Below are 26,591 nucleotides of genomic sequence, written 5' to 3' on the forward strand. Positions count from 1 at the left end.
TGATGTCCAACTCTATGGTATCCATATTCCCTAATTTTAACAGAAATGAAAGCAGAAGACAGATCAGAAAAAATATCTCTTCTGCAGTAGTTCTATATGGTAGGTTGTTCACTTATTACCATTTGATTTCTCAGGAGAATCTTTGCCCCTACAAGTCATGTTGCCTTTACATTTCTGCTGGATTTGAAAAAAATATATATCTTGATAGAAATAATTCCACCTTCTGCTACAATCCAGTTTTCAGGTAGCTTGAAATCCTTCTTGCTGTGGCTAAAGTTATACTGCCAACAAAATAAGCGTAAAGCAAGAATGCTTGTAGCTCTCAACAGGGATCTTTTGAAGACTTGTTTCCTCTGGCACTAAGAGCTACAGCATGAATCAGCTTACAGCATTTGTTAATGGTATTACCTTCCTATTTTTTTCTTGATGTTGGTCACTTATTTAATAAAGCACGTATTCTAAATTTGATCTGTAAATGTATTTACATATTTTAAATCCTGTATGGGCCAATTGGAAAACTGGTGTTTTATGTTTTCATCCTGTAAATGAACATTTTATCACTAATTTCTTAGATGAGCTTCTGGATTTTAAAATAAGATAAAACATGGGAAATTGACAATAAAAATGTAAGAAATGAGAAAAGTGAATGGTATAAGAATTATTGTAATTTCATGAAACAATGGAAAATTTAGCGGCTTGTGGTACTGGAGCTTTAGGACTTTAGGATGAACATTATGACTTTAATTTACCATAAAAAAACAGGAGTACCACTGCCACTTTCTGGATGTTTTGGATATTTAGTGATAACCTATATAAGTGTTTGAGGTGAGCAACTCTCAGCTTCCTTTTAGCACTTGCTCCATCTAAAATGAGCCAAACTTAGACAACTATAAAGCCCTATGACATTTTATGACTATTTTCCATTGCTCTTTAAAGGAGTTGTCATGACTTAGATATTGGTGACCCATCAACAAGTTTGGTCATCAATATCAAATTGGTGGCGGCCCGACACCCAACACCCACACCAATTTTCAGCTATCTGCTCTGGAAGTGAATAGGAGATAAAGCACTGTATACGCCAGTGGCTACTAACAAACAGATGGGGCTATTGTGTTCCAACCCTATAAATTGCTTTTATCAGGCCACCAACAAAGCAAATCATAGCCGACTGGTGTGGGTACGGTGCAAATTCCAGTATAATTAATGAAAAAAAATAGTAAAGTATGCAGAGCTATTTTTTCTTATAAAGCAGCAGGCACCATAACAGGACCCCATTCCAAGCCATTGGTGACCATCATGTAATGGATCCATCACCTTATTGCCAAAAATTTTGGCTATGTCATAAATGGAAGACACAATGCAAATATAAACTGCACTTTAGTTATAATATATTTCAGTGAAAGGTATGAAGGTATAGGATGTGCACATTGTTTCTGTAGAAGCCCAGAATGATATTTATACAGTCTTGTTTCCACTGATAAATGTTTAAAGGGAATCTGTCGACAAAATATCTACCCCCCACCCAAAAAAACTGTTTATATGGTTAATTTGCTTTCTGAAAATTAGTGTCACCCATACCTTTTCTGAAGAAATATGTCATACCCTGACTGAATAATTACTGTTTTAATTCCTTTTCAAATGAGGCTTAAGTGCTCTGGGTGTGATCAGAGTACCTCTCTATGCACTGCCTCCCCAGCTGTATTATCTGCTTATGGCTAACCTTCCACTGCTTGACTGACAACTCATTGACTACACAGCCACTGTGCTATCAGTCAAATGGTGGAAGGTCGGGCTGGGTAAGAAACAGAGCCTATGGCTGTTTTTATTCAGTCTTTATTCAACCTAATCTTTACATTTGTATGCTTCCACCTGGGAGAGGCATTTTTGATAAATATTAGTTTTAGGGTCCTACCAGAGAAAGGTCACCTTGTCAAGGTTAGTGGGCAAGCATAAATTGGCCAATTTGTGTCCTAAGGACCTTCATTGTATAAGTATATTTAATATAGCAGTAATGAAGGTTACATTTCACATATATAATGTTTGCATACATCTTAGCATACACTGAGTGCAGCTGTATTTTTTGTTTGTATATTATCTAGTCATAGTAGTCAGATTTTTTATATAATTGTGCGGGAAACAGAGCAAGGGAGGCAAAGACTTGGGAAGTGCTGTGGCATGCCCAGAGCACATAAGCCTCATTTACATATGAATTTAACAAGTGATTTTTCATTCAGGGAGCAGCAGATTGCATAAGTAAAGGTATGTATAACAACATGTTTCAGAAAACTATATGGCCATATTAACAATTTAGAGGAGAGAGTGGATGGATCGTTCTGACAGGTTCCCTTTAAATAGAATAATAATCTCTAGTGTAATCCCTTCAATTAATTTATAATTTATTTTACTTAACAGGGCGATCCAGGTCCAAGAGGCCCTCCTGGGATCCCTGGCAAAGAAGGGCCAAAGGTAAGTTGACAAAGTGAGTACTAACCAAACGTTAAATTGCCACATACTGTACATCATTACATTTATAAGCCATAAAAATACATTTCATTCGATTTATTAGACTACCTGGAATTAATTCAACCTTACAAAAAAACAGATCTTAGTGATCAATTCAGATGAAGTGATCAACATCGGTAAAATAAACAGGTTGTCAGGGCCGTGTAATGACACTGACAGCAGTTCAGCAGCAATACATTTATTTTACACAGATAAAAAGAAAAATGTTGTGAGGAGAATAGAAAACAGATTGTTGATCAGCATGTCATGATGAAAATATATCATACAGGTTATTCAGTTCAGCCAGACACTGACTCAGATTGCCGACCACAGATTCGAGTTCAGATGACTGGACGATAATGAATCACTGACTGCTTCTTCCTATCCTGTGAATAGCTAGATGACTTACCTTTCCTTGTCTTGTCTACTCACATATTTATTATGTAGACTTATATTTGAGCATCGTATTGTCATAAATAACTTTTGGAATAAATTATATTAATTTCATTGAACAATATAACCCCCATGGATGCCTACGATTTAGCCATTTGCTGTTCCTCACAGCAGAACTCGAGTAAAAAATCATTTTTGGTCGGAAGGTTTTATGTGTATGAATAGTGTATGACAGATTCTCTGGTAACTCTGCATGCTACTAAAAATGAATTGTACAGTTCATTTGAAGCAATACAGTTAGCAGAGCTTGAAATGAAATACAATGATTGCTTGGTTGTTGGATTTTCTTTCTAGGGTATCAAAGGTGAACGTGGCTTTCCTGGCCTGTCTGGAGAAAAGGGTGACCAGGTACTGATGTTTTCTTCTTTTATCTAAATATTCTTCCTGCAACTCCCATCCAGAGTGTGTTTGTATGGTAAATATGAACTAGTTGCACTGGATCCTATGAAATTGTTCTGTAACCACAGTGGAGAATATAATTGCATTTTTCTAATTATGCACATTTATGGATGAGGCAAATTTTGCAGAATGTATCTGAACATTACAATTTTGTATATATTTGCATACAAATTACAATATCTGTCAATGTATTACCTGCAAAAAACAAAATTCCTCAGACTTCTTCTGATTACATATAACTTACATATCTGTTAAGTCAACAAAACAAATTATAACAATGATACAGCAATATATATAGGTAGCCACAAATATTATTGATAAATAAATATACTATAAATATATACTAAAAATACTATTTATGCTATAAATATATGCTATGCATAACCAAAATACTACAAAATGATTAAAATATTTCAATACTGTTATATGTTTAAAATCTACCATGAAAAATATTAATTGAAGGAGCTATCCACTAATAAATATTGATGATTTATCACTTGATTCAAGATGATCAGTGGATGTACTGTATGTAGGACCCCCACGGATACAGTATCGATGATCTATCAGTCATTGGTATTAGATCATTGAGGATCCTACATGCAGTACAGCCACCAATCAGCTGTTGTTGGCTCCAGTGATAGCTGGATGTAGACATTCAACAGAGCTAAACAGCACTAATGTGTAGTTGCGTCTGCTGGGTAATGCACGATATGTCATTATATTTTATTCCTGGACAAGTCCTTACAACTTTGAAACATTACAGGGGTTATCCGAGCCTTTGCCTATTTTTTGCTGTGAGTCTAAGAACTTACAGGTAAGTAGTTGCTATCTACTAGCCTTTTCTGCCAGGAGCAGATCTTTGTATGTTCAAAGCGGTCACGAACCACTCTTTCTGGCAATTCTTCGGCTTCCGGTGATGTCACATCGACAGAGCAGCTTCTTCTTTTCTGCTCTGCTCTGCTGAAGGGGTATATCTGTCAATATAATGCTAATAACAGCTAGCTGCCTAAATGCTGGTAACCAGTTGTCAATCAGCAATATGTCAGCAGTGACGCCCCATCGACATAGCAGACTGGAAGAAGAAGAGCTGCACTCTTGAGGTCAAATGAAGCAGCAGAATCACTAAAAGGAGAGGTCCTTGACCGCTCTGAGCTGGCAAAGATCAGCTCTGGGCAGAACATGTATATAGTTAGCAATTAATTGCCTGCATATCCTTAGACCATACATGTCAAACTCTGGCCCATGGGCCAGATCTGGCCTGCAGGCTGATTATATTTGGCCTACGACACCAGAACCACCACTCCTATTTGAGTCCCATTATACAGCATGGCAAGCTATATGGGGCCATTATACTATTTGCAGGACTACGTGGAGCCCATTATTTTGTATGGAGGACTATGTAGAGCCATTATACTGTTTGGAGGACTACGTGGGCCCATTATTCTGTATGGAAGACTGTGTGGGGCCCATTATACTGTAAACTGATTGGCCCACGACTTTGTCCAAGTTTTTCATTTTGGCCGTCTGTGTGCTTGAGTTTGATATCCCTGCCTTAAATCCATAACAAAAGATAACCAAAGTCCCAGGTGACCCCTTTAAAACATAAAAATATTTCTGCCACCTATAATTTTTACAGTTTAGCTTGAAACTGTTGCACAAAAAAGTTCAATAATGTTGCATATAAAATTCGAGGTCTGACATCATAAAATTATTTTAGACCCTGTGTATGTTTTGAGTGAAACAAAATTATTCCACTTTAGAATCAGATCATCAGAAGCACAGTCCACAATTATCTTCCTGATATCTTGGCTGATTTCTTTAGACTTTCCAATGATGCTACACAAAGAAGCAGTGTTTTTCAGGTGTGCATTAAAATACATCCACAGGTGTGTCTCTAATTAACTCAGATGTTGCCAAAAAAAACTATCAGAAGCTTCCAAACACATGATGTCATCATATGGGCAGTCCAGAATTGTGTAAAGGCATAGTTATCTTAGTGTATGTAAACTTTTGACTTTGCACTAAGTAATAAAAATGCCTTAAACATTCTCTCATTATTCTGGCATTTGGCAACTATTAAACATTATGGTAATTCTAATTGACCTAAAATGAGAAAGGCTTATTCTGATTTCATGTCAGATATTGAGAAAAACATACGTATGTGTCTTTCTATATAGTGTATGTAAACTTCTGGTTTCAACTGTAAATTCTGATGTCAGAGATTGACAGTGACTTTGAATAAATGGAAACAGTGCAACCCAATCGCTGCTATTACAAGCAGATTACAGCACTGATTTTGCCATTACCAAAGAGTAGTAATACCAGTAGCAGAGACACATCTATAGAATAGAAACAATTAACCAACAAGAGAAAGAGGTGCAAAAATGTCTCTCAGAAAATAAATACTTTTATTAATCTAAAAAACACATATGATAACAAAGTTTAAATGAAAATACAGAGTGACTGAATGTAGGGCTACAACCACATGCTAAGATTACCTACTGCCTAAAATTTAAATCATTGTTGCAAGTAGAAAAGATAGACAGCACTCATCGGTATGTAAAAACAATCTTCTTTACTGATTCATGTTAAAAACAGCAAGCAAGGCAGTTGGAGGTACACCTGTCGGACGATGGCGGTTTCGCGCCTATATGCATTTCTATAGGTCACTGAATTTTTTTCAAGACAAGCACCCGGTGAATGTGGGAGAGGTGTAAGCTCTGCAGCCTGGGGAGCGTTTAAGTGCAGCTGTGCTGGTTTTTTCTACTATGGACTAAAATTATAATAAAAGTATGAGGCCAGGCAAAGTTATAAAGAGAACTTGCATAGTATAACTGACGTAAAACCCAGTGGTGGTGCAACCCTGGCGCCCCAATATACGTTTCACCCAGCTTTGTCAGAGGGAGTGTCCTGACAGTTTTTTAATTTAAACTTTATCATATGTGTTTCTTTATATTAAAGGGGTTGTCCAGTACAAACCGATAAGTCTGCAGTCACTCTGTGTGACTGCAGACTTATGAATCCCCCAGCGGCAGTTTCTGAGAAGAGACCGGAGGGTATGTATGAGTTACTCATATCCCCAGTCAGTGGGCGCGACTTCATTTCCATACACTTGTATGGAGTGAGGCTGCACCCTCTAATCGGCCACGCCCACTGGGTGGCCACATCACTAGACATGCCCTCCGGTCCCGACTCAGAAACTGGCGAATCCCTGCATCGCACAGTACGTGCTCTGGAGGGGGTTCATAAGTCTGCAGTCACACAGAGTCATTTTGGCACTTCTTTCTCTTGTTATTTATTATAATCAGATGCCAGCTCTGTAAGACAGGCATCTGCTAGGTATGGTGCAATCTCAGCTCCTGAGCCTCTTTCCCAGAACAGGACATAGAGTTTTCCTTTACTATTCACTGTGACTCAATCTCACAGCTGTCATATTTGAAAGTGGCTCACAGCATAGAAATGGTTGAAGATTTTAGGCTAAGGTATATGGAAAAAATAAAAATTAATAATGTTATATTCGGGACTTATGTTTATGTATGTTTATGTGTGTTTTTATTCTTAGGGTACTCCTGGAATTCCTGGGATATCTGGCATCACAGGTCCACCTGGACCGCCTGTAAGATTTTTACCTATACCTCACAAAAACTAAATGTATAGTGTAAAAAAATTAACCATATCAAGTGTGTTGACATGAATAAAGCCTTTGGAGGTTTTCTGTTGTGTTCAGATTGAATACTAATCAGGAAATGGATTCTTATGCTATCAAAACATATGCATGAAATCATATCACAGAATACTGCAGAAGATAAAGGAAAATTATGCCAGGAGGATGCAAAGCCTCGTTTAAATATACAGTTAGGTCCATATATATTTGGACAGAGACAACATTTTTCTAATTTTGGTTCTAGACATTACCACAATGAATTTTAAACAAAACAATTCAGATGCAGTTGAAGTTCAGACTTTCAGCTTTCATTTGAGGGTATCCACATTAAAATTGGATGAAGGGTTTAGGAGTTTCAGCTCCTTAACATGTGCCACCCTGTTTTTAGAGGGACCAAAAGTAATTGGACAATTGACTCCAAGGCTATTTCATGGACAGGTGTGGGCAATCCCTTTGTTATGTCATTCTCAATTAAGCAGATAAGAGGCCTGGAGTTGATTTGAGGTGTGGTGCTTGCATTTGGAAGGTTTTGAAAACAAGCCATCCTTAAGCTGCAAAAACAGAAAAAACCCATCCGAGAAATTGCTACAATATTAGGAGTGGCAAAATCTACAGTTTGGTACATCCTGAGAAAGAAAGAAAGCACTGGTGAACTCATCAATGCAAAAAGACCTGGGCGCCCACGGAAGACAACAGTGGTGGATGATCGCAGAATAATCTCCATGGTGAAGAGAAACCCCTTCACAACAGCCAACCAAGTGAACAACACTCTCCAGGAGGCAGGTGTATCAATATCCAAATCTACCATAAAGAGAAGACTGCATGTAAGTAAATACAGAGGGTTCACTGCACGGTGCAAGCCACTTATAAGCATCAAGAATAAAAAGGCTAGACTGGACTTTGCTAAAAAACATCTAAAAAAGCCAGCACAGTTCTGGAAGAACATTCTTTGGACAGATGAAACCAAGGGACAACTACTCTTAGATAACACCCTAATCCCTACTCTGTTCTCATTTGGACAACAACCAATCAGAGCTCAGTTTTTATTTCTTATAATTGACCTGTAAAAATGAAATCTCCTATGTAATTGACTTCTACGGGCAAAGTGACCAATGTTAGATACTTGTAGTTCAGGACCAGTCCATTTTACCCCATTCCTGACCAGGCACATTTTCGAGGTCTATTATACTTTTAAAGGGACTATGGTTATTCAAACAGTTTTTGCCTCTTTGTTTTTATGATACATGCGGCTTAATTTTTACGTAATTTTTATATTTATTTTTTGCTGATATTGGAGAAAAATTGAAAGAAGAATATGAATTATGTGACTATTTTAATTTTTTTTTATTTTTATGACCACAATTGACAGCTAATAAACATTATAAACTGTGTTCCCCTTTCCATAGAAATTATTCTTATGTATTGGACATATTTTTCCTTAAAGAAGCAGGGCTATGAACCACAATTTGGACTGTCAGTGTCCCTTTTTTTGTTTTTGTTAATTTTTTCTCTTTCTTTTTCTATTTTACACACTGCATCTCCCCTCCCCCATAAGATCTTAAAAGACCTTTAGGGGGCATTTGAACATATCAATGTATTATTTTTATTTGTGAATTTCCTTGTTATTGAGGCTGGTATATTAGCCCCAGTTACAGGAGAGATTCAGATTCCAGGCTGCATAGTAAAGCTAACCGTGGTTCCTAACTGCAGCTCCTGCTCCCTACCTACACCTAATAATCATATGATAGTTGGGACCAGAAGAGGAAGCGCCATCAGTACTTCCTAATCTGTATACACAAGCACTGGTTCAGCTTACTGTTCACGATGATCAGGATGCTTATTAACCACATTTATTTTCTCTGTGGGGAGTCTGGCTGTGTCTGACAGTCGGGTTCCCACCTCTATAGTTGCACAGTCTCCTTCAAGCTATTTAAAATGCAATGATACTTCAGAACATTATCAATAAAGTGTGAACTTCCTGGACATTTATCGTCTATTGGCAGTCCAGAACTAGTTAATCAATGAAGCCTATTTGCAAAGAAAATACACTAGGTAATAATTAGTGATGAGCGAGCACTAAAATGCTCGGGTGCTCGATGCTCGGGCTGAGCACATTGGAATACTCGGTTGCTCGACCCGAGCAACGAGCCCAATGTAAGTTTATGGGAAACTTGAGCATTTTTCAGGCGGCTCCCCCCGGCGGTCTGCAGAGGGCCAAAAAATTGCCCAAATCGATGGGAACAGTGCTCAAATGACATGGGGACAGCATGGGAAGGCCCCTGGCAGCATTTCTGACTCCCAGATCACGTCTGTCAACAACGTTGTCAGAGGTATTACGCCACTTAGGCACATGTTAGGCTATGGGTTGAACGAAATGGACTTAGTCTTCCTTCAACCTTAAAAACTATGTTACTATGTTACTTTTATGGACTCACAATAAAACATACCAAAACTAAACCAAAATGGATTTTCCTGGGAAATATGTTAAGGAACATCCTTTCCAGGGTAATGACTTGTATATAAAGCAAAATAAATAACCAAGAACAAAAATGCTCCTCCACACCTTGGGCTATGTTCACACATAGCGTTTTTGATGCGTTTTTTCACTTTTGCATTGCTTTCAACCGTGACAAATGCATTCACCAGGAAATGTCATTTTAAAATTTTACAACCTTATCTGGCCATGTGGTGTGTGAGATATCATCAGACACATCATGTTTCATTTATGAAGGAGGGACTCTGAAAGTCAAAAAGCCTATTTTTATAGGGCCATCAGGCGGCCTTTACTATTCTTAAAGGACCAGCAGTCGGCCCTCACTATTCTTAGAGAGCCATCAGCCGGCTATGTTTTATTGTTCCCATTACTAAAGAGTGGGTCTCCTATACTGTTATTGCATATGCAGTGAGTGCCAGGGCTGCCAAAATTTGGATGCACCCCAATACCACTTTGAAAATTTGGATGCACCCTAATACCCCTTTAAAGAGACTTAGAGGAGGGCCTCCTGAAAACATTGTTCCCATTATTAGGAAGTGGGTCTCTCATTGTGTTTGCCTATGCAGTGAATGTAAGGGTTGCCAAAAATTTGGAGGCACTCAGTGGTTGATACCTTTTAATGGCTAACTGAAAAGATGGTAACAAATTGCAAGCTTTCGAGATTACTCAGGTCTCGATACTATGCTTGATGAAAAGACATGAGTAGTCTCGAAAGCTTGCAATTTGTTACCATCTTTTCAGTTAGCCATTAAAAGGTATCAACCACTGAGTACTCTCAAATCTAAATATTTTTAAAAAATTTGGAGGCACTTCAATGCCCCTTGGAAGAGACATGGAGGTCAGAGGGCCTCCTCAAAACAATGTTCCCATTATTAGGAAGTGGGTCTCCCATAGTGCTGGCCTATGCAGTGAATGCAAGGGTTGCCAAAAATTTGGAGGCACTCCAATGGCCCTTGGAAGAGACATAGAGGGCCTCATGAAAAAATATTCCCATCATTAGGAAGTGGGTCTCCCATAGTGTTGACCTATGCAGTAAATGCAAGGGTTGCCAAATATTTGGAGGCACTTTAATGCCCCTTGGAAGAGATATGGAGGTCAGAGGGCCTCCTGAAAATAATGTTCCCATTATTAGGAAGTGGGTCTCCCATTGTGTTTGCCTATGCAGTGAATGCAAGGGCTGCCAAAAATTGGGAGGCACTCCAATGCCCCTTGGAAGAGACGTGGATGTCAGAGGGCCTCCTGAAAATAATGTTACCATTATTAGGAAGTAGGTCTCCCATTGTGCTGGCCTATGCAGTGAATGCAAGGGTTGCCAAAAATTTGGAGGCACTCCAATGGCCCTTGGAAGAGACATAGAGGGCCTCATGAAAAAATGTTCCCATTATTAGGAAGTGGGTCTCCCATAGTGTTGACCTATGCAGTGAATGCAAGGGTTGCCAAATATTTGGAGGCACTTTAATGCCCCTTGGAAGAGATATGGAGGTCAGAGGGCTTCCTGAAAATAATGTTCCCATTATTAGGAAGTGGATCTCCCATTGTGTTTGCCTATGCAGTGAATGCAAGGGTTGCCAAATATTTGGAGGCACTTTAATGCCCCTTGGAAGAGATATGGAGGTCAGAGGGCCTCCTGAAAATAATGTTACCATTATTAGGAAGTGGGTCTCCCATTATGTTTGCCTATGCAGTGAATGCAAGGGCTGCCAAATATTTGGAGGCTCTTTAATGCTCCTTGGAAGAGATATGGAGGTCAGAGGGCCTCCTGAAAATAATGTTACCATTATTAGGAAGTGGGTCTCCCATTGTGTTAGCCTATGCAGTGAATGCAAGGGCTGCCAAAAATTGGGAGGCACTCCAATGCCCCTTGGAAGCGACGTGGAGGAGGGCCTCATAAAAAAATGTTCCCATTAGAAAGGAGCGGGCCTCCTATACTTGTAATGCCCATGCACTAAGTGTATGGGCTGACAAACATTTACCCCTGGGGGGGGGTATACATGAACATACTGTATAATTTTTTTTTTTTTACGGGCATCATAAACACCCTTTAAAAAAATTATGTGGGTGTTGCATCACGGACCACGGTCACCCTGGTGATATGGTGGTGGAGAATGAGGAGAAGGAGGAAGACAAGAGCAAATAGCCAAAATCAGGAAGCATCCCATGTCTGGGTGTGAAAAGGTGCATGGGAATACACCTCCTAAGAAAAGACACTGTATTTGAGTTTGTTACGCTGCTATCATTCAGTGGTGTTGAGAAGTCTGGCCCAATCCAGCCCTTGTTCATTTCTATAAGAGTCAGCCTGTCAGCATTTTCAGTTGACAGGCGGATATGCTTATCAGTTATACTTCCACCAGCGGCACTAAAAACCCGATCTGATAAAATACTGGTGGCAGGGTAGGCCGGGACCTCCAAGGCATAGAGAGCCAGTTCATTCCACATATACAGCTTGGATATCCAATAATTATAAGGCACAGAGGAATCACGGAGGACGTTGGTACGGTTGGCAAGCTACTCCCTCAGCATCTTCCCAAACTTTGCACTCCTTGTGAGAGTACCCCACACCTCAGGGCTTGTGCAATGGGAGGGGCTGAGAAAATTCTCCCAGAACTTTGACAGTGTTCCCCTGTCTCTGCTGGATTGAAGTTGTGTCTCTCTCGCTTGTACTCCTTGGTTGTCCAACGAAGTGTGCCATCTGCCGCCAGCGTTTTCAGATGGGAATTTTTTTAATAGTTCCGCAACAAGGGCCTTCTGGTACAGCCCCATTTTTGTAGACCTGTCCGCCTCAGGAATAAGAGATATAAAGTTCTCCTTGTAGCGTGGGTCTAGAAGTGTCACCAACCAGTAAGGACTGTCACCCAAAATTTTGAGAACGCGAGGGTCATGGGAAAGGCAGAATAACATAAACTCAGCCTTGCATGCCGGAATACTAACAGGCAAGACTTCCGTGTCCTCACCAAGAGGATGACTGACCATGCTCTCCTCCTCCTCCTCTTCTATGTCCTCTGGCCATCCACGCTGAACAGACGGTATGACAGCTGTGCAGGTAGTACCGTTTATAGCGCATGAAACTAGCTTCTGTTCTTCCTCCTTCTCCTCTTCCTCATTGTCACCCAATCCACGTTGGGATGAGATGAGGCTGGGCTGTGTGTAATCACCCTGTATGGTTACTTGCTCCATCTCATCGTGCTCCACGTGCAATGCATCCTCTTTGATTGTGAGCAGAGAGTGTTTCAGAAGACAGAAAAGTGGGATGGTGATGCTAATTATGTCATCATCGCCGCTCACCATCTTGGTGGAGTCCTCAAAGTTTTGGAGGATGGTACATATGTCTGACATCCATGTCCACTCCTGAGGTCTTATGTGTGGAGTCTGAACCGAATACCGATGGCCTTGTTGATGCTGGTACTCAATTACTGCCCTCTTCTGCTCACAAATCCTTCCCAACATCTGCAGTGTAGAGTTCCAACGTGTGGGGATATCACACACCAGTCTGTGAGCCGGAAGCTGCAAACGCTGTTGACACACTGCAAGGGCGGCGGAAGCTGTAGGTGACTTTCTAAAATGGGCACACAGGCGGCGTATTTTAACAAGCAGATCCGGCAGCTCTGGGTAGGATTTGAGAAACCGCTGAACCACGAGGTTAAGCACATGGGCCAGGCATGGTACGTGTGTGAGCTCGCCTCGCCTCAGAGCCGCCACCAGGTTCCGGCCATTGTCACACATGACCATGCCTGGCTGTAGGTTCAGCGGTGTGAGCCACAGATCTTCCTGCTCTTTCAGAGCTGTCCACAACTATTCAGCATTGTGCGGTTTGTCACCTAAGCATATTAGCTTCAGCACAGCTTGTTGCCGCTTGGCCTTGGCAGTGCTGCAGTGCTTCCAGCTTGTGACTGATGTTGTCATTTCGGAGATGTAGGCTTAAGAGGAGGAGGAGGCTGAGGAGGATGAGGTGCAGGAGCTGTAGACCATGGGGGCAACCCTGATTGACCTAGGGCCCGCAATCCTTGGCGTTGGGAGGACGTGTTCCATCCCAAGGTCCGACTGGGTCCCGGCTTCCACTATGTTAACCCAGTGTGCCGTCAGCGAGATGTACCGTTCCTGCCCACAAGCACTTGTCCACGTGTCTGTGGTTAGGTGGACTTTCCCGGTAACTGCATTGTTGAGGGCACGGCTAATGTTTTGGGACACGTGCTTGTGTAATGCGGGGACGGCACACCAAGAGAAATAGTACCGAGGGATGGCCGCCGCCATCAGGTTGCGGAATGCTTCCGTTTCCACGAGCCTAAAAGGCGACATTTCGAGTGCAAGCAGTCGTGAAATGTGAGAATTTAGTAGTGTGGCCAGTGGGGCCTTGGCTGCATATTTGCGCTTGCGTTCCAAAGACTGGGGTATGGAGAACTGAACGCTGCGCTGGGACAAGGACAAGGACGTGCTTCCTGATGCTGCTACTTGAGAGCGTGCAACGACAGGTGCAGGGCAGGAGGCATCTTCGCATGCACCATGGACAGGTGATTGGCTTGCATGCACAGCAGCGGAAGAAGCAATGGTGCCACCCGCAGACACTGTTCCTGGACCCTGGGGTTCGGCCCACAAAGTCAAGTGCTTTGCTGCCATGTGCCTGATCATGCTGGTGGTGGTCAGGATTGTAGTTTTGCCACCCCTGCTAATGCTGGCCTGGCAGGTGGTGCAAACGGCCTTTTTGGGGTATTCAGTAGTGTGTTTAAAAAACAACCAGACTCAGGAAGACCTAACAGTTGTACTGGCAATTTCCTTCGTTTTGGTGTTACGGGGAATGGTTGCCTGCCTTCTTTCTGCGGCCACCACACTGCTTCTTCCTGCCTGTTGGGGTGCTCTGCCCCCCCCCCCGTGTGCTCCACTACTCGCTTTACATGTCCTCCTGTCAGGTTGGGTCAGTTACTATATCATCCACCACCTCATCTTCCACTTCCGCACCCTGGTCTTCCTCCTGACTTTCTGGCAATTGTGTGTCATCATCGCCCACTTCTTGTGACACTTTCCCACCATCGCCTTTGTGTGACAGTGGCTGCTCAAATATTTGGGCATTGCTACATGCGAGCTCCTCTTGCCCCGCTTCAAGTGGATCGGGCGAGAGGCCCGAATCTATAGATGGAAAAGTGAACAGCTCCAGTTTCCAAGTGTGGGATCAGTTGTCTCCGGGCACTCGTCATGGTGGGAGGAAGGAGGATCAGGGTGAGGAATATGTGGTCCAGACTCGCGGCTACTGAGACTTGACCATGTGGAAGAAAGGGTGGTGGTGGTGGCTAAGTGACTGGAAGCATTATCCGCTATCCAACCAACAACCTTTTGACACTGCTCTGGGTTCAATAGTGGTGTGCTGCGGTCCCCTAGGAATTGAGACAGGAAGGTCGGGCGAGAAGATGTGGGTGTTTGTTGTGGCACAATTTCAGCTTGCCCACTTCCTTGTCCTCGGCCTCTGCATGCACCATCACCATCACGTCCAGTTCCCCGTCCCTTGCCATGTGCCTTGCCCATTTTAAATGAAGGACAATATCTTCCACGCTCACTACAAGTGACTGAGTTTGGAGCGAACTTACATGTGATCCATGTTTCGGAGAAAACAGAGTTTTAAATACCTGGCCTGTAGGTAACTAGTTTGAACAGCAAACTGGTGTCAATTGCTTCACTGACACACTGAAACAAATTTTTAATGGAGGCCAGAAACGACAGTATTTTCTGACAACGTATATGTGATCCGTGTGACGGAGAAAACAGAGTTTTAAATACCTGGCCTGTTGGTAAATAGTTTGAACAGCAAACTGGTGTCAATTGCTTCATTGACAAACTGAAACAAATTTTTAATGGATGCCAGAAACTGCAGTATTTTCTGTCAACGTATATGTGATACATGTGACAGAGAAAGCAGAGTTTTAAATACCTGTCCTGTAGGTAACTAGTTTGAACAGCAAACTGTTGTCAATTGCTTCTCTGACACACTGAAACAAATTTTTAACCACTTTACAGCCTGTGCCGTATTAGTACGCACAGGCTGTAATCCCCCGGTTTAGTGAGGGCTCCGGCGCTGAGCCCACACTGAACTGGGCACATTTCAGCTGATTATTACAGCTGACATGTGCCCGCAACAGCCGCGGGTGGAATCGCGATCCACCCGTGCCTGTTAACATGTTAAATGCCGCTGTCAATCTCTGACAGCGGCATTTAACAGCTCCGCCCATCGGTGACCCCGTCACGTGATTGCGATGGGTGGGCATGACAACCCTTGGTCTGCAGCAGACTCCAGTGGTTGTCATGAGCTGGTCGCTATGAGCGCCACCTAGTGGTCGGCGCTCATAGCACAGGACAATTTCTGCTACATACAGGTGATCTGCTGATCATCTGTATGTAGCAGAGGCGATCAGACAAGTGCTGCTTCTAGTCTCCTATGGAGACTATAGAAGCAAGCAAAAAGTGAAAAAAAAAATTTTTTTTTTAAATATTTAAAAAATTAAAAAAATATAAAAGTTTAAATCACCCCCCTTTCGCCCCATTCAGAATAAAATAATAAAAAAAAAATCCCACATACACATATTTGATATCGCCGCTTTCAGAATCGCCCGATCTATCAATATAAAGAAAGAATTAATCTGATCGGTAAACGGCGTAACGAGAAAAAAATTCTAAACGTCAGAATTACATTTTTTTGGTCACCACAACATTGCAATAAAATGCAATAACGGGCGATCAAAACAGCAGATCTAACCCAAAATACTATCAATAAAAACTTCAGCTCGGTGCGCAAAAAATAAGCCCCCACTCGGCCCCAGATCCCAAAAAATGGAGACGCTACGGGTCTTGGAAAATGGCGCCAATTTTTATTTTTTTTTTACCAAATTTTGGAATTTTCTTTCACCACTTAAATAAAAAAGAACCTATACATGTTTGGTATCTATGAACTCGTAGTGACCTGGAGAATAATAATGGCAGGTCAGTTTTAGCATTCAGTGAACGTGGTAAAAAAAAAAAAAAAACATCTGTGATATTGCACTTTTTTGCAATTTCACCTCACTTGGAATTTTTTTACCATTTTCCCGTACACAATATGGTAAAACTAGTAATGGCATTGAAAAGTACCACTCGGCCTGCAAAAAATAAGCCCTCATACAGCCATATTGACCAAAAAATAAAAACGCTATGGCTCTGGTAACAAGGGGAGCAAAAAACGAAAATGCAAAAACGGAAAATCCCAGGGTTGCGAAGGGGTTAATGGAGGCCAGAAACGGCAGTATTTTCTGACAACTTATATGTGATCCATGTGATGGAGCAAACAGAGTTTTAAATACCTGGCCTGTAGGTAACTATTTTGAACAGCAAACTGGTGTCAATTGCTTCACTGACACACTGAAACAAATTTTTAATGGAGGCCAGAAATGGCAGTATTTTCTGAAAACGTATATGTGATCCGTGTGATGGAGAAAACAGAGTTTTAAATACCTGGCCTGTAGGTAACTAGTTTGAACAGCAAACCAGTGTCAAAAACTTTTCTGACACAGTGATCCGTGTTACGGAGAAAACACAGTTTTAAATAGCTGGATTTCTGACGCTGTATATGGAAAGGACCTGGCTGTATTCTGCAGTGCCAACAAGCAAATGGCGCAGAAAAACGGTGTTCTCTGGATTGCTTTTTAAGCAAATAATGAGGATTAAGATCAAAAAAAGGATTCCTGGCCTCTGAAACCTGGGCCTTTGTCTAGAAATATCTAACAGCAGCAGAATTGGAATGGAGCCTCTTGTGCTTTATGCGGTGCAGTCTGCTATATACACTTCCTGCCTATATACCCTGCCTGCCTGATATCTCTGCAGATGGATTAGTCCTCAGAAGGACTGTTTGTTAAGATGGATATGTGTAATGTAAGTTTTTTCTCCCTACACTACCTAATACACAAGCAAATCTCTCCCTGATGCAGCAGCACCTCTCCCTACACTGTCTGATCCGGAGTGACTGTGACGAGCACAGCGGTGCCAGGTCTGATATAGACCTGATGATGCTGTGTGGCCAGCCAATCACTGTAATGCCACAACCACCATGGCTACGGCATTACAATGAGTGGTAGGCAATCCCTGCATGTTGATTGGCGCTCTAAAGAGCGCCAAACATGCAGGGAGGGGACCCGAGCATCCGCCCGAGCATCTCGCAAGTACTCGGCGAGCTCCGAGCATCTTGAGTACTGAGATGCTCGGGCGAGTACCGAGTACTTACGAGTATGCTCCCTCATCACTAGTTATAATCAATTCTGTTTTTAATAATAATGATAATAATGTTATTATTTTTCTATATTTAGTTCACTTGTTCTGGTACTAGCCCATAGCTTTTAGAAATTTCTTGTCATCTAAACAGATGAATAGTTTCTTTTTACTTGCTACCTGACATCCTAGTGCTGTCATCATGTGTTTTTAGTGGTTGTGAAATGTCAGTTCAGTCTTGTTCTATATATATTTTACCAACTGTGATTGATGTACTTTCTTTATGTCTTTCTTTCACTGTTCTGTTGTATCACTTGTTAATAACTTACCGTAGATACTGGAATTTAGCAGCAAGTTCAACATTTTACTCTTAGAATGAATCCTCTCACGAGCTTTGTGACCATTCCAACAAATATGTCTCACATGACTTAGTTTGGGTCAAGAATGGTAAAGTGGCTGAATATGAAATTTAAAATAACATGTGCATTACACATTATGCTTGGTGCTGCTTAGCTGTGCAACATTTAATGCATAGATATCTTACACAAAAGGATTTCTATCTGTAAAGAATTTAATCCTCTATTGGGACTGGGATCTAATTTAAAAGGCCTTTATAACTTGCCAAGATACATGGGTGATTTCTTGGGCTTATAGCTGTCAAGGTTAAGTCAACGGAGAGTCATCAAGTGAAACTGACCATACGATGGCTAGATGTCAGGCATCCATCTATGCAACCTCACATTGTTAGTAAGTACACTGGACCTGTCAGGCTTATGCAAACAGACAAATTAGAAAAATACATCTTCTATGAGTGTATTCAGGCACTCAAATTATCTTTTATAGTCTAATGAGTAAATATAATAAAAAAAATTCTGATTTTTAAGAAGTAAAGACTCGCATTAGGAACGTTACTTTTGACAGTAATACTTTATAATAATTTGTATTTAATATTTTATAGTATGTAAATATATCTATCTTTATATAAACTGTATAAACAAAAAATAAGATGCAAGAAAAAAAGATGTCCTGTCTATACTGTTAGGAAACAACTTGGCTTCTGTGAAAAGCTAAAGAAATTAACTATGAGAAGTAGAAGTACTGAATACAATGCAGTGAGTGACATATATGTACTCTAGTGAGGGTGAGAGAATAACTGGAGGCAAGGTGACATTTAGGAGTGTAGACAGCAGTGAAATATCCTATTCACATTCACTCACAAGTTGTTCCCATCGGAATACCCATAAACCATAAATCTTCATACACACCTATGAACTCTTCCCAGTCTAGGCTATGATCCAAATTTGTACTGCAGAATGGTTGATACATAAAGGGAAACGTTTATATAGACTACTTTAGAATTAGGATACTCGTGCAATGCCCTATGAAAGCTGAACTGGCAAGACTATTTAATGCCTATGGGTATATACACACTGTGCATTTTTTATGCTTTTTTGCTGCGGAAAATCTACATGGATTTGATCTATTGAAAACCTTATCCCAGCATTTTCTATGAGATTTTGGAAGATCTGTGCACATGATCTGGAATTTTCCTGAAAGGATTTCATGTGCGGAAAAAGAAGCAGCATGTCCATTCTTTGTGCAGATTTGCCTGCGTTTTTCCTATACAATGCAATGGAAAAAACTCATTGCAAATCCGCAGGCAAAAACGCACATAAAACGCATGTAAATCCCAAGAAAGCATCAAATCCGCACAGAATTTCCACAGCGTTTGTCATGCCAAGAGGTGCTGAACCTTGCAGAAACGCTGCAGAAATTTCTGCAAGCAATTCCTGATCGTGCGCACATAACCTAACAATCAGCCATTATTTCCCAGGAAAGCTTTGGCCAGAAATTTCCCCTGGAACAACCACTGCAGTAGAAATATAACATTACATGTAAACCATTCAAATAAATTGCAGATCAAGAAGGGGGCTGGAGGCATGGGAACCTAGAAGGAAGCCCCACATGACCGGGATTGGCCAGGAGGGTGCAATTTTTAAATCCCAATGGTCGGGATTGGGTATAGGCTTGGAGGGGCTGGCATTTGGATGGGGGTGGGGTAAAGGGGGGGAGAGGTATAATAGGGAAAAGTGTGGGAAAACGGGCAGTCCAGGGAAGAAGTCATTGACAGAAGTTCTGGAGCACTAATCCCCCAAAAATATATATATAATAATTTTACCTTTTACCAATTTGCTGGGACACTCTTCTGGCTATTATGGAGTCCGTGGAGTCCCTTATCGCCAGGCTGAGGGAGACTGCCAGATCCAGGCGAGGAGGGTGGCTTGAGTCCCAGCTGGCCGGGCTGCTGGGGAATGCCGGAGAGGAAGAATCCCCGTCGGGATCGGGAAGAATTGCCAGGAGGACGCGGCCCCCCGAGAGGCTTTCCCCAGAGATGGTCGGTACGGGCAGCAGGCTCAGGCTGCGGAGCCCCTCAGGGGACCCTGCGTCCTGTGAGCATGCCGGCGGAATCCCCTGCCGGCGTGCCCGCCGCGGCAGGAATCCGCCCAGCCGGTCTGCGGGATCCCCCTGCATCGGGTCGCGGTCAGCGACTGAAGTTCCCCGCTCCGTCGTGGTGCGGCCTGCACCTTTGGCGCGCCGCAGTACTAGATCTCAGGCCGCGCCGGAAGCAAGGCCCGGGCCGCCGACGTGTCACCCGGGGGGCGGGGCCTCACCGCAAATGGGGCCTACGTCACTTCCGGCCCCGGATACAGATGGAAGGGACGCACAGCCAATGAGCGGTGGGCGCAGGGACACGCCCCCCGCTCCTAGATCCGGCGGCGATTCAAGACGCCGGTTATTCAAAAGAAAAAAGGGCGGCAATCCTGCAGCGGGGAATGGAGGGACCACCAGCGCGGCAGGCACACCTGGCAACGTTCCTGTCGGGGTGCCTGCCAGACAGACCAGAGGGGGCAGACAGCAGCGAAGCTACACGGGCAGGCAGCAGCAATTCCAGAACCTGCTGCCTGGCCCAAGTCACTCCAGGCAGAGGGATGGAGCGGCGGGCAGCAGCACGGAGTTGCCTGGCAGTTATCCACGGATCAACACGGATCGGGCTGGTGAGTCCGGGTCTGAAAATCGCGGAGGTGCACGGTTGGCGGTGTGGACCGGAGCAGGGACGAGCGGAGGATGAACGACGGGGATGTCGGCATGGGCTCGGGTCCCCCCTGGTGACGAGGAGGCCAGGGGCGCGGGCCTTGAGCGGCAGGGGTCGGTCGGACTGGATTATGGAGAAGAACAAGACGAACCAAGGACTCATCAGGACTCGGGGAGTACGGCTGACGGGGACACAGCACCTGCGCAGCTTCGTGAGTATGCGTCTATGTATGGTTTGTCGCCCGCAGGGTCTTTAACGGATGGGGTAGGTGATAGGCAGGTGCCTGGGCCCAGCAGGGAAAATGTTAGGGGAGGTAGTGGGTCGGATGTAAGCGAGTTTAGGGATTTGTTGGTTAACATGTCGCGCATTTTGGCGAGAATAGACGGGGGGGAGCCATTCATGGGGGGTTGTCACCTGCGGGGGCTTGGCTACTTAGTCAACCGGCGTTGTTGCAGGTGGGGAGCGAGTCGGCCAGGTCGGCGGGGTATGCAGCTGGGACACCTTCTGGGGTATCGGTCTGTGTGCAGATAGAAAAGGAAAATACAGATACTGTAAAACTGGATGATAGGGCGAAAGGGGAGGTATATGTGTGCTTTGAGGGGCCGTTGGGGGCGCATTTAAAAAAAGAGGTTAAAGAAAAGATTTGGCGGGACGAGTATGTTGAAATTTTTTCCCTTCTTCCGTTGGAAAAGTTTAACCTGGATAAGGGAAAAAAGGAAGACAGTAAAAAAGAGGAGGAAGAGAAGCGTAGGTGGAGGTTGATTCCACAGACGTTTGTCAATTGGTTACAAGCTTTTGCAATAATGGCTAGTGTTATTGGGGAAAAAGCTCCTGATAATTGCTCGGGTTTGTTTTGCTACCTTGATTCTATTGGGGAGGCTCATCGTACTTACGGGGGTCAGGCGTGGTTACGATATGACGAGAAATTTCGGCAGAGGAAGGCAGTCCACCCGGAGATCAGATGGGATCAAAAGGACATTGGGTTGTGGCTGAAGGTTATGGCACCAGTAAGGTATGTGCAGTCCTTTCACGGGAGCAGCAGTAGTGGGAACCAATCAGCAGGACACGGGGGAAATAATCTGGGGGCACAAAGCACTAAGAAGGAAGTGGGAACTTGCTGGCAATTTAACAACGGCCAATGCAAGTACGGGACCTCCTGTAAATTCAAACACGTGTGCTCCCATTGTAATGGAAGTTCACACGGAGCATCAAAATGCTTTAAGAAGGGTAAGGGAAAGCAAACATTGGGTACCGGTCAAGGGGGTGACTCCGGTGAGGGTGCACGCGATGGCCCCCTTTCTAAGTAGGTATCCGGATCAGTTGAAGGCTAAGGTCATTTCGGATGGGTTTTTGGTAGGTTTTAGAATCCCTCCTCCTGAGCACGAGGTCCCCTTTTCAGTAAAAAATTTGACGTCGGCTTCCCTTCATCCGGATGTGGTTAGCGTGAAGTTGGCTAAGGAGGTGGAATTGGGCAGGATGGCTGGACCGTTTCGGGTATTACCTAGCAGCAGGGTGGTTATTTTGCCGTTGGGGGTTGTGCCCAAGAAAGAGCTGAATAAGTTTCGTTTGATTCAGCATTTGTCGTACCCGAAGGGGCTCTCGGTGAATGATGACATTGCACAGGAATTATGTTCAGTTGAATATACATCATTTGATGCGGCGGTTCGATGGGTACAGCGATATGGGTCAGGATCGCTGCTAGCCAAGACGGATATCGAGTCGGCTTTTCGGTTGCTGCCAGTTCACCCGGATAGCATCCCGTTGTTAGGTTGTTTTTGGAATGGGGCATATTCCATGGATAGGTGTTTGCCAATGGGTTGTGCAATTTCGTGTTCTTTGTTTGAAACGTTTAGTACCTTTTTGGAATGGGTGGTGAGGGACTTGGCATCAGTTAATTCAGTCATTCATTATTTGGATGATTTTTTGTTTATAGGCCCTCCGCAATCGTTGTTGTGTAGGAATTTATTAGGTACTATGGTGTGGGTAGCGGAGCATTTTGGCGTACCATTGGCAAAAGAAAAGACAGAAGGCCCTAAGCTTCTTGGGCATTGTAATTGATACGGAAAGGATGGAGTGTCGATTACATGAAGATAAATTGCGTTTGCTCAAGCAGGAGGTCGATACAGTCGGGAGGTTGCACAAGGTGACCCTGAGGGAGCTACAATCGCTGTTGGGGCGCTTAAATTTTGCATGCAGGATTATGCCAATGGGCAGAATTTTTTGTCGCAGGTTGTCAGGCGCCACAGCAGGAGTGCGTGCGCCCCATCATTTTATCCGCCTAAATAAGGAACACAAGGAGGACCTGAAGGTTTGGAAGTTGTTTTTGGAAAGCTAAAATGGCAGGTCGTTAATCCAGCAGGAGTTTGTAAGCAGTTTTGATTGTGAGATATTTACAGATGCTGCAGGAAGTGCTGGTTATGGGGCCTACTGGAAGGGGCGGTGGAGTGTTGGGGCATGGCCGATTGGTTGGACGAAGAGGGGTCTTACGAGGAACCTGGCGTTTTTGGAATTGTTCCCTATTGTTGTTGCGGTTACTATTTGGGGGGAGTGTTTTGCCAACAGGAGAATTCGGTTTCATTGCGATAACATGGGAGTGGTGTTTGTCATCAACAGCTTGTCGGCCTCGTCCCCGCCGGTTATTAGGCTGCTCAGGGAACTAGTTCTTTGTTGTCTCAATTTGAACGCTTGGATTACAGCAGTCCATGTTCCAGGTGTACAAAATTCCATAGCAGATGCCTTATCTCGTTATCAGTGGGACCGTTTTCGGGCGCTGGCACCAGAGGCAGAGGACGTGGGTCAAGAATGCCCTTCGCATTTGTGGCAACTGGTTATGGAGGAGCCGGACAGTTAATAAGGGAGTCCTTTACGAGGCAGACCTGGGCATCATACGAGGCATCGTGGCGAGTATGGCAAAGTTGGATTCTGGAGTGGGGTGTGGTGGAAAGTGAAGGAGATAGAGAGATGGCAGTGTTGTTTCTTGTGGGAAGGGCAGCAGAGATTGGATGGTCTGTATCAAAAGTTAGTAAATTTGTAGCAGGATTGGCATTGCTTTTAAATTGCAGGGTATAAAAGATGTTACAAAGTCCTTTTTAGTGAAGCAAGCACTTAGGGGCTTTAGGAGAGGCGGTAAGGTGTTGGATAGAGGAAGACCAGTGACTTTTAGTATTTTAGAGCGGTTGGGTTTTGTGTTGTATAAGATTTGTTGTTCAGTTTTTGAAGCCACACTGTTTAGATTGGCTTTTTCATTGGCGTTCTTTGGCGCACTAAGATTAGGTGAGTTGGTGGCACCAAGTAGGAATAAGGTTGGGGGTTTGTTTGCTGAGGATGTGAGCGGTCGGAAAGGGGGCATCGAATTTTGGATTAGGAGGGGGAAGACGGATCAATTGGGCAGAGGCAAGCGAGTGGTATTGGGGGAGGTTAATGGATCTTTTATTTGTCCTAGGAGATGTTTAATGGCTTACTGGCAGGTTTGGTCAGGACATAAGGGCCCATTATTGTGTCATAGAAACAGAGAGTTTTTGTCACGTTTTCAATTTATTGCAGTATTTAAAAAAGGGATCCGGGAGTTGGGCCTTAGTCCTGAGGTGTACGGGTCGCATTCTTTCAGAATCGGTGCGGCGTCAGAAGCGGACGGTTTGGGTTTAGGAAAGGATGTGATAAAACGCATCGGGAGGCGGAGTTCTGATCGTTATCTGTCCTATGTATGGCATTAGGTATGCGGAATTGTGGTTTTTATTTTGTCCAGAAGTGAATACCCCCTTTTTGGTTGTCTTGTTGCAGGTGAAGTCCCGTTATTAGTCTGGATTCTTGGACACTCTTTCGTTCATTGGGGGGCGCTGCGGGCGGATGTGAGGCCAAACGGTAGGCAATTGGGTTTTAGCAGAGAGCAAGTGGTGGTCCGGTGGCTGGGTTTTCGAGGGATGGTATGGAGAAGGGTGCTTCCTGAATTCCATAAGGCGGCTCGTTTGGACCGGGCGCCGGACATTTTGGTGGTGAATATGGGGGGGAATGATTTGGGGGCTCGGCCGGTTAGGGAATTGATGAGGGATATTCGAATTGATTTTTTAAGGTTATGGACATCTTTTCCTGGGGTGTTGACGGTTTGGTCTGACATTGTGCAGAGAAAAAATTGGAGGGAGGTCAGATCAGTGAAGGGCATTAATAGGGCACGAGTAAAGTTGAATAGAGCCATAGCAGCTTTTGTTGGTAGAAATGGGGGTGTAAGTGTTCGGCATCTTGATCTTGAGGCAGGGGTTGGTGATTTTTGGGCGAAGGATGGTGTGCACCTGAACGATATTGGGATTGATTTATGGGCATTATCTATACAGGAGGGGATTGAGAGGGCTTTGGCAGTGTTGGGGCGCTCACGAGCCTGAGATGGTCAGGGCTGTTCGTTTGTGGTGGGGGGTGGGGTTCTTGGAGTTGGCACAGAAGTGTCGGTGGGAAAGTTATTGGAAATTTACAGGCAGTGGCTTGATTAAGCGGGGTGATCTGGCATTTGGTTTTTGGGGCTCTGGACGGGGTTCTACCCTCGAAGCTTTTGGTGCCCTTGAGCGGGTAATACGGTGGTTCGATTTCGGTTTAGTTATGCCAGATCTAATTTTTAACTCCAAGAACCCTCCCTTCTTATTTATTTGAATAATAATGTTTATATGTTAATGTTGTTTGTTAAAAAAGTGGCCGCTGTGGCCAAATTTATCCAAAGAAATTACAGGTGCAGTGTTTTTATTTGTTAAGGTACTTGAGGTCGGTAAGATGGGGAGGGGTCTTACGGAACTATGGAACCCGGGTTGGCCGTACACGGTCATGTAATCCAAACCAAGTCCATCAGAGCAAGAGATGCCATTAGGGGCAGCTCTTCATTCTGGATTACAGAACTTTAGTAATGAGAACTGCAGCATAGATACTTTTACTTTTGAAATGTGGCTATGGGATAGACAGAAGTGCCATACTTCATAGAAGCCACATAGATTCATTGGTAGAGTAATTGAAGACACCATGAACAGTTAATATCTTATAAAACATTTGTATGGATGTAGCACAGCAACGTACAGAGACTACGAGGCGGAAGCAGTCAGGGATTGATATAAGCACTTTATAGATATAACAATTATTTTAAAGGGGTTATTAATAGTGTTGAGCCACCCCCGTAGTGTTCGAGTTCGGTTCGGTTCGTCGAACACCCGTGTGTTCGCCGAACTGTTCATCGAACTGTTCGATGAACACCTTCGAACACCGTTAAAACCAATGGCAGGCAAACAAAAACACATAGAGACACATAGAAAACACCTTCAAAGGTGTCCAAAAGCTGACAAACTGCTCAGAAGACATAACTAACACATGGAAAAGTGACAAGTACATATAGTCATGCGAAAATAAAAGAGGTGGAGGAGTAAAAGGAGGGGGAGACACAGATATAGGCATGTCATGCCCTTCTAAAATCCAAAAAGTGAGAAGCCGACACGGCCAGTCCGCTCCTGCCCGTGCCACCTCCGTGTCGCCGGGTATGTGCCAGAGCCGCGGTGAACCCTGATGGCCAGCCCCCCTCTCCCAATACTGGTGCCTGTCCGCTGGTGGGTCGAGCGAGCCCCCCTGTGGTGGAGGCAGCTCTAAGCTTTTTAATTTAAATTGTGTCTCTAATTTGAATGAATACACTTTAAATCCATTTACAAGGATCTATTGGAGGGCAAGTCTCATGCCAGCAGCCGCGTAATTCCAGCTCCAGTAGCGTCCACTAAAGCTGCTGCAGCTAAAAAGCTTTTATAAGG

General features: G+C 43.6%; 1 protein-coding gene across 3 annotated transcripts in view; it reads left to right on the forward strand.

The window, feature by feature from the left end:
* Window positions 1-26,591, forward strand: part of COL19A1 (collagen type XIX alpha 1 chain) — a 1,587,177-nt gene that overhangs the window by 1,150,899 nt on the left and 409,687 nt on the right. For all 3 annotated transcript variants that reach the window (XM_073675502.1, XM_073675503.1, XM_073675504.1), the window contains exons 34-36: window positions 2,413-2,466; window positions 3,250-3,303; window positions 6,917-6,970. In XM_073675502.1, the coding sequence (XP_073531603.1) occupies window positions 2,413-2,466; window positions 3,250-3,303; window positions 6,917-6,970 (162 nt within the window). The remainder of the gene's footprint in view (window positions 1-2,412; window positions 2,467-3,249; window positions 3,304-6,916; window positions 6,971-26,591) is intronic.

Source organism: Phyllobates terribilis, unplaced genomic scaffold, assembly GCF_046119375.1.
Source record: "Phyllobates terribilis strain yellow unplaced genomic scaffold, ASM4611937v1 Scaffold_3__8_contigs__length_932513732, whole genome shotgun sequence".
In the NCBI taxonomy this organism is placed as follows: Eukaryota; Metazoa; Chordata; class Amphibia; order Anura; family Dendrobatidae; genus Phyllobates; species Phyllobates terribilis.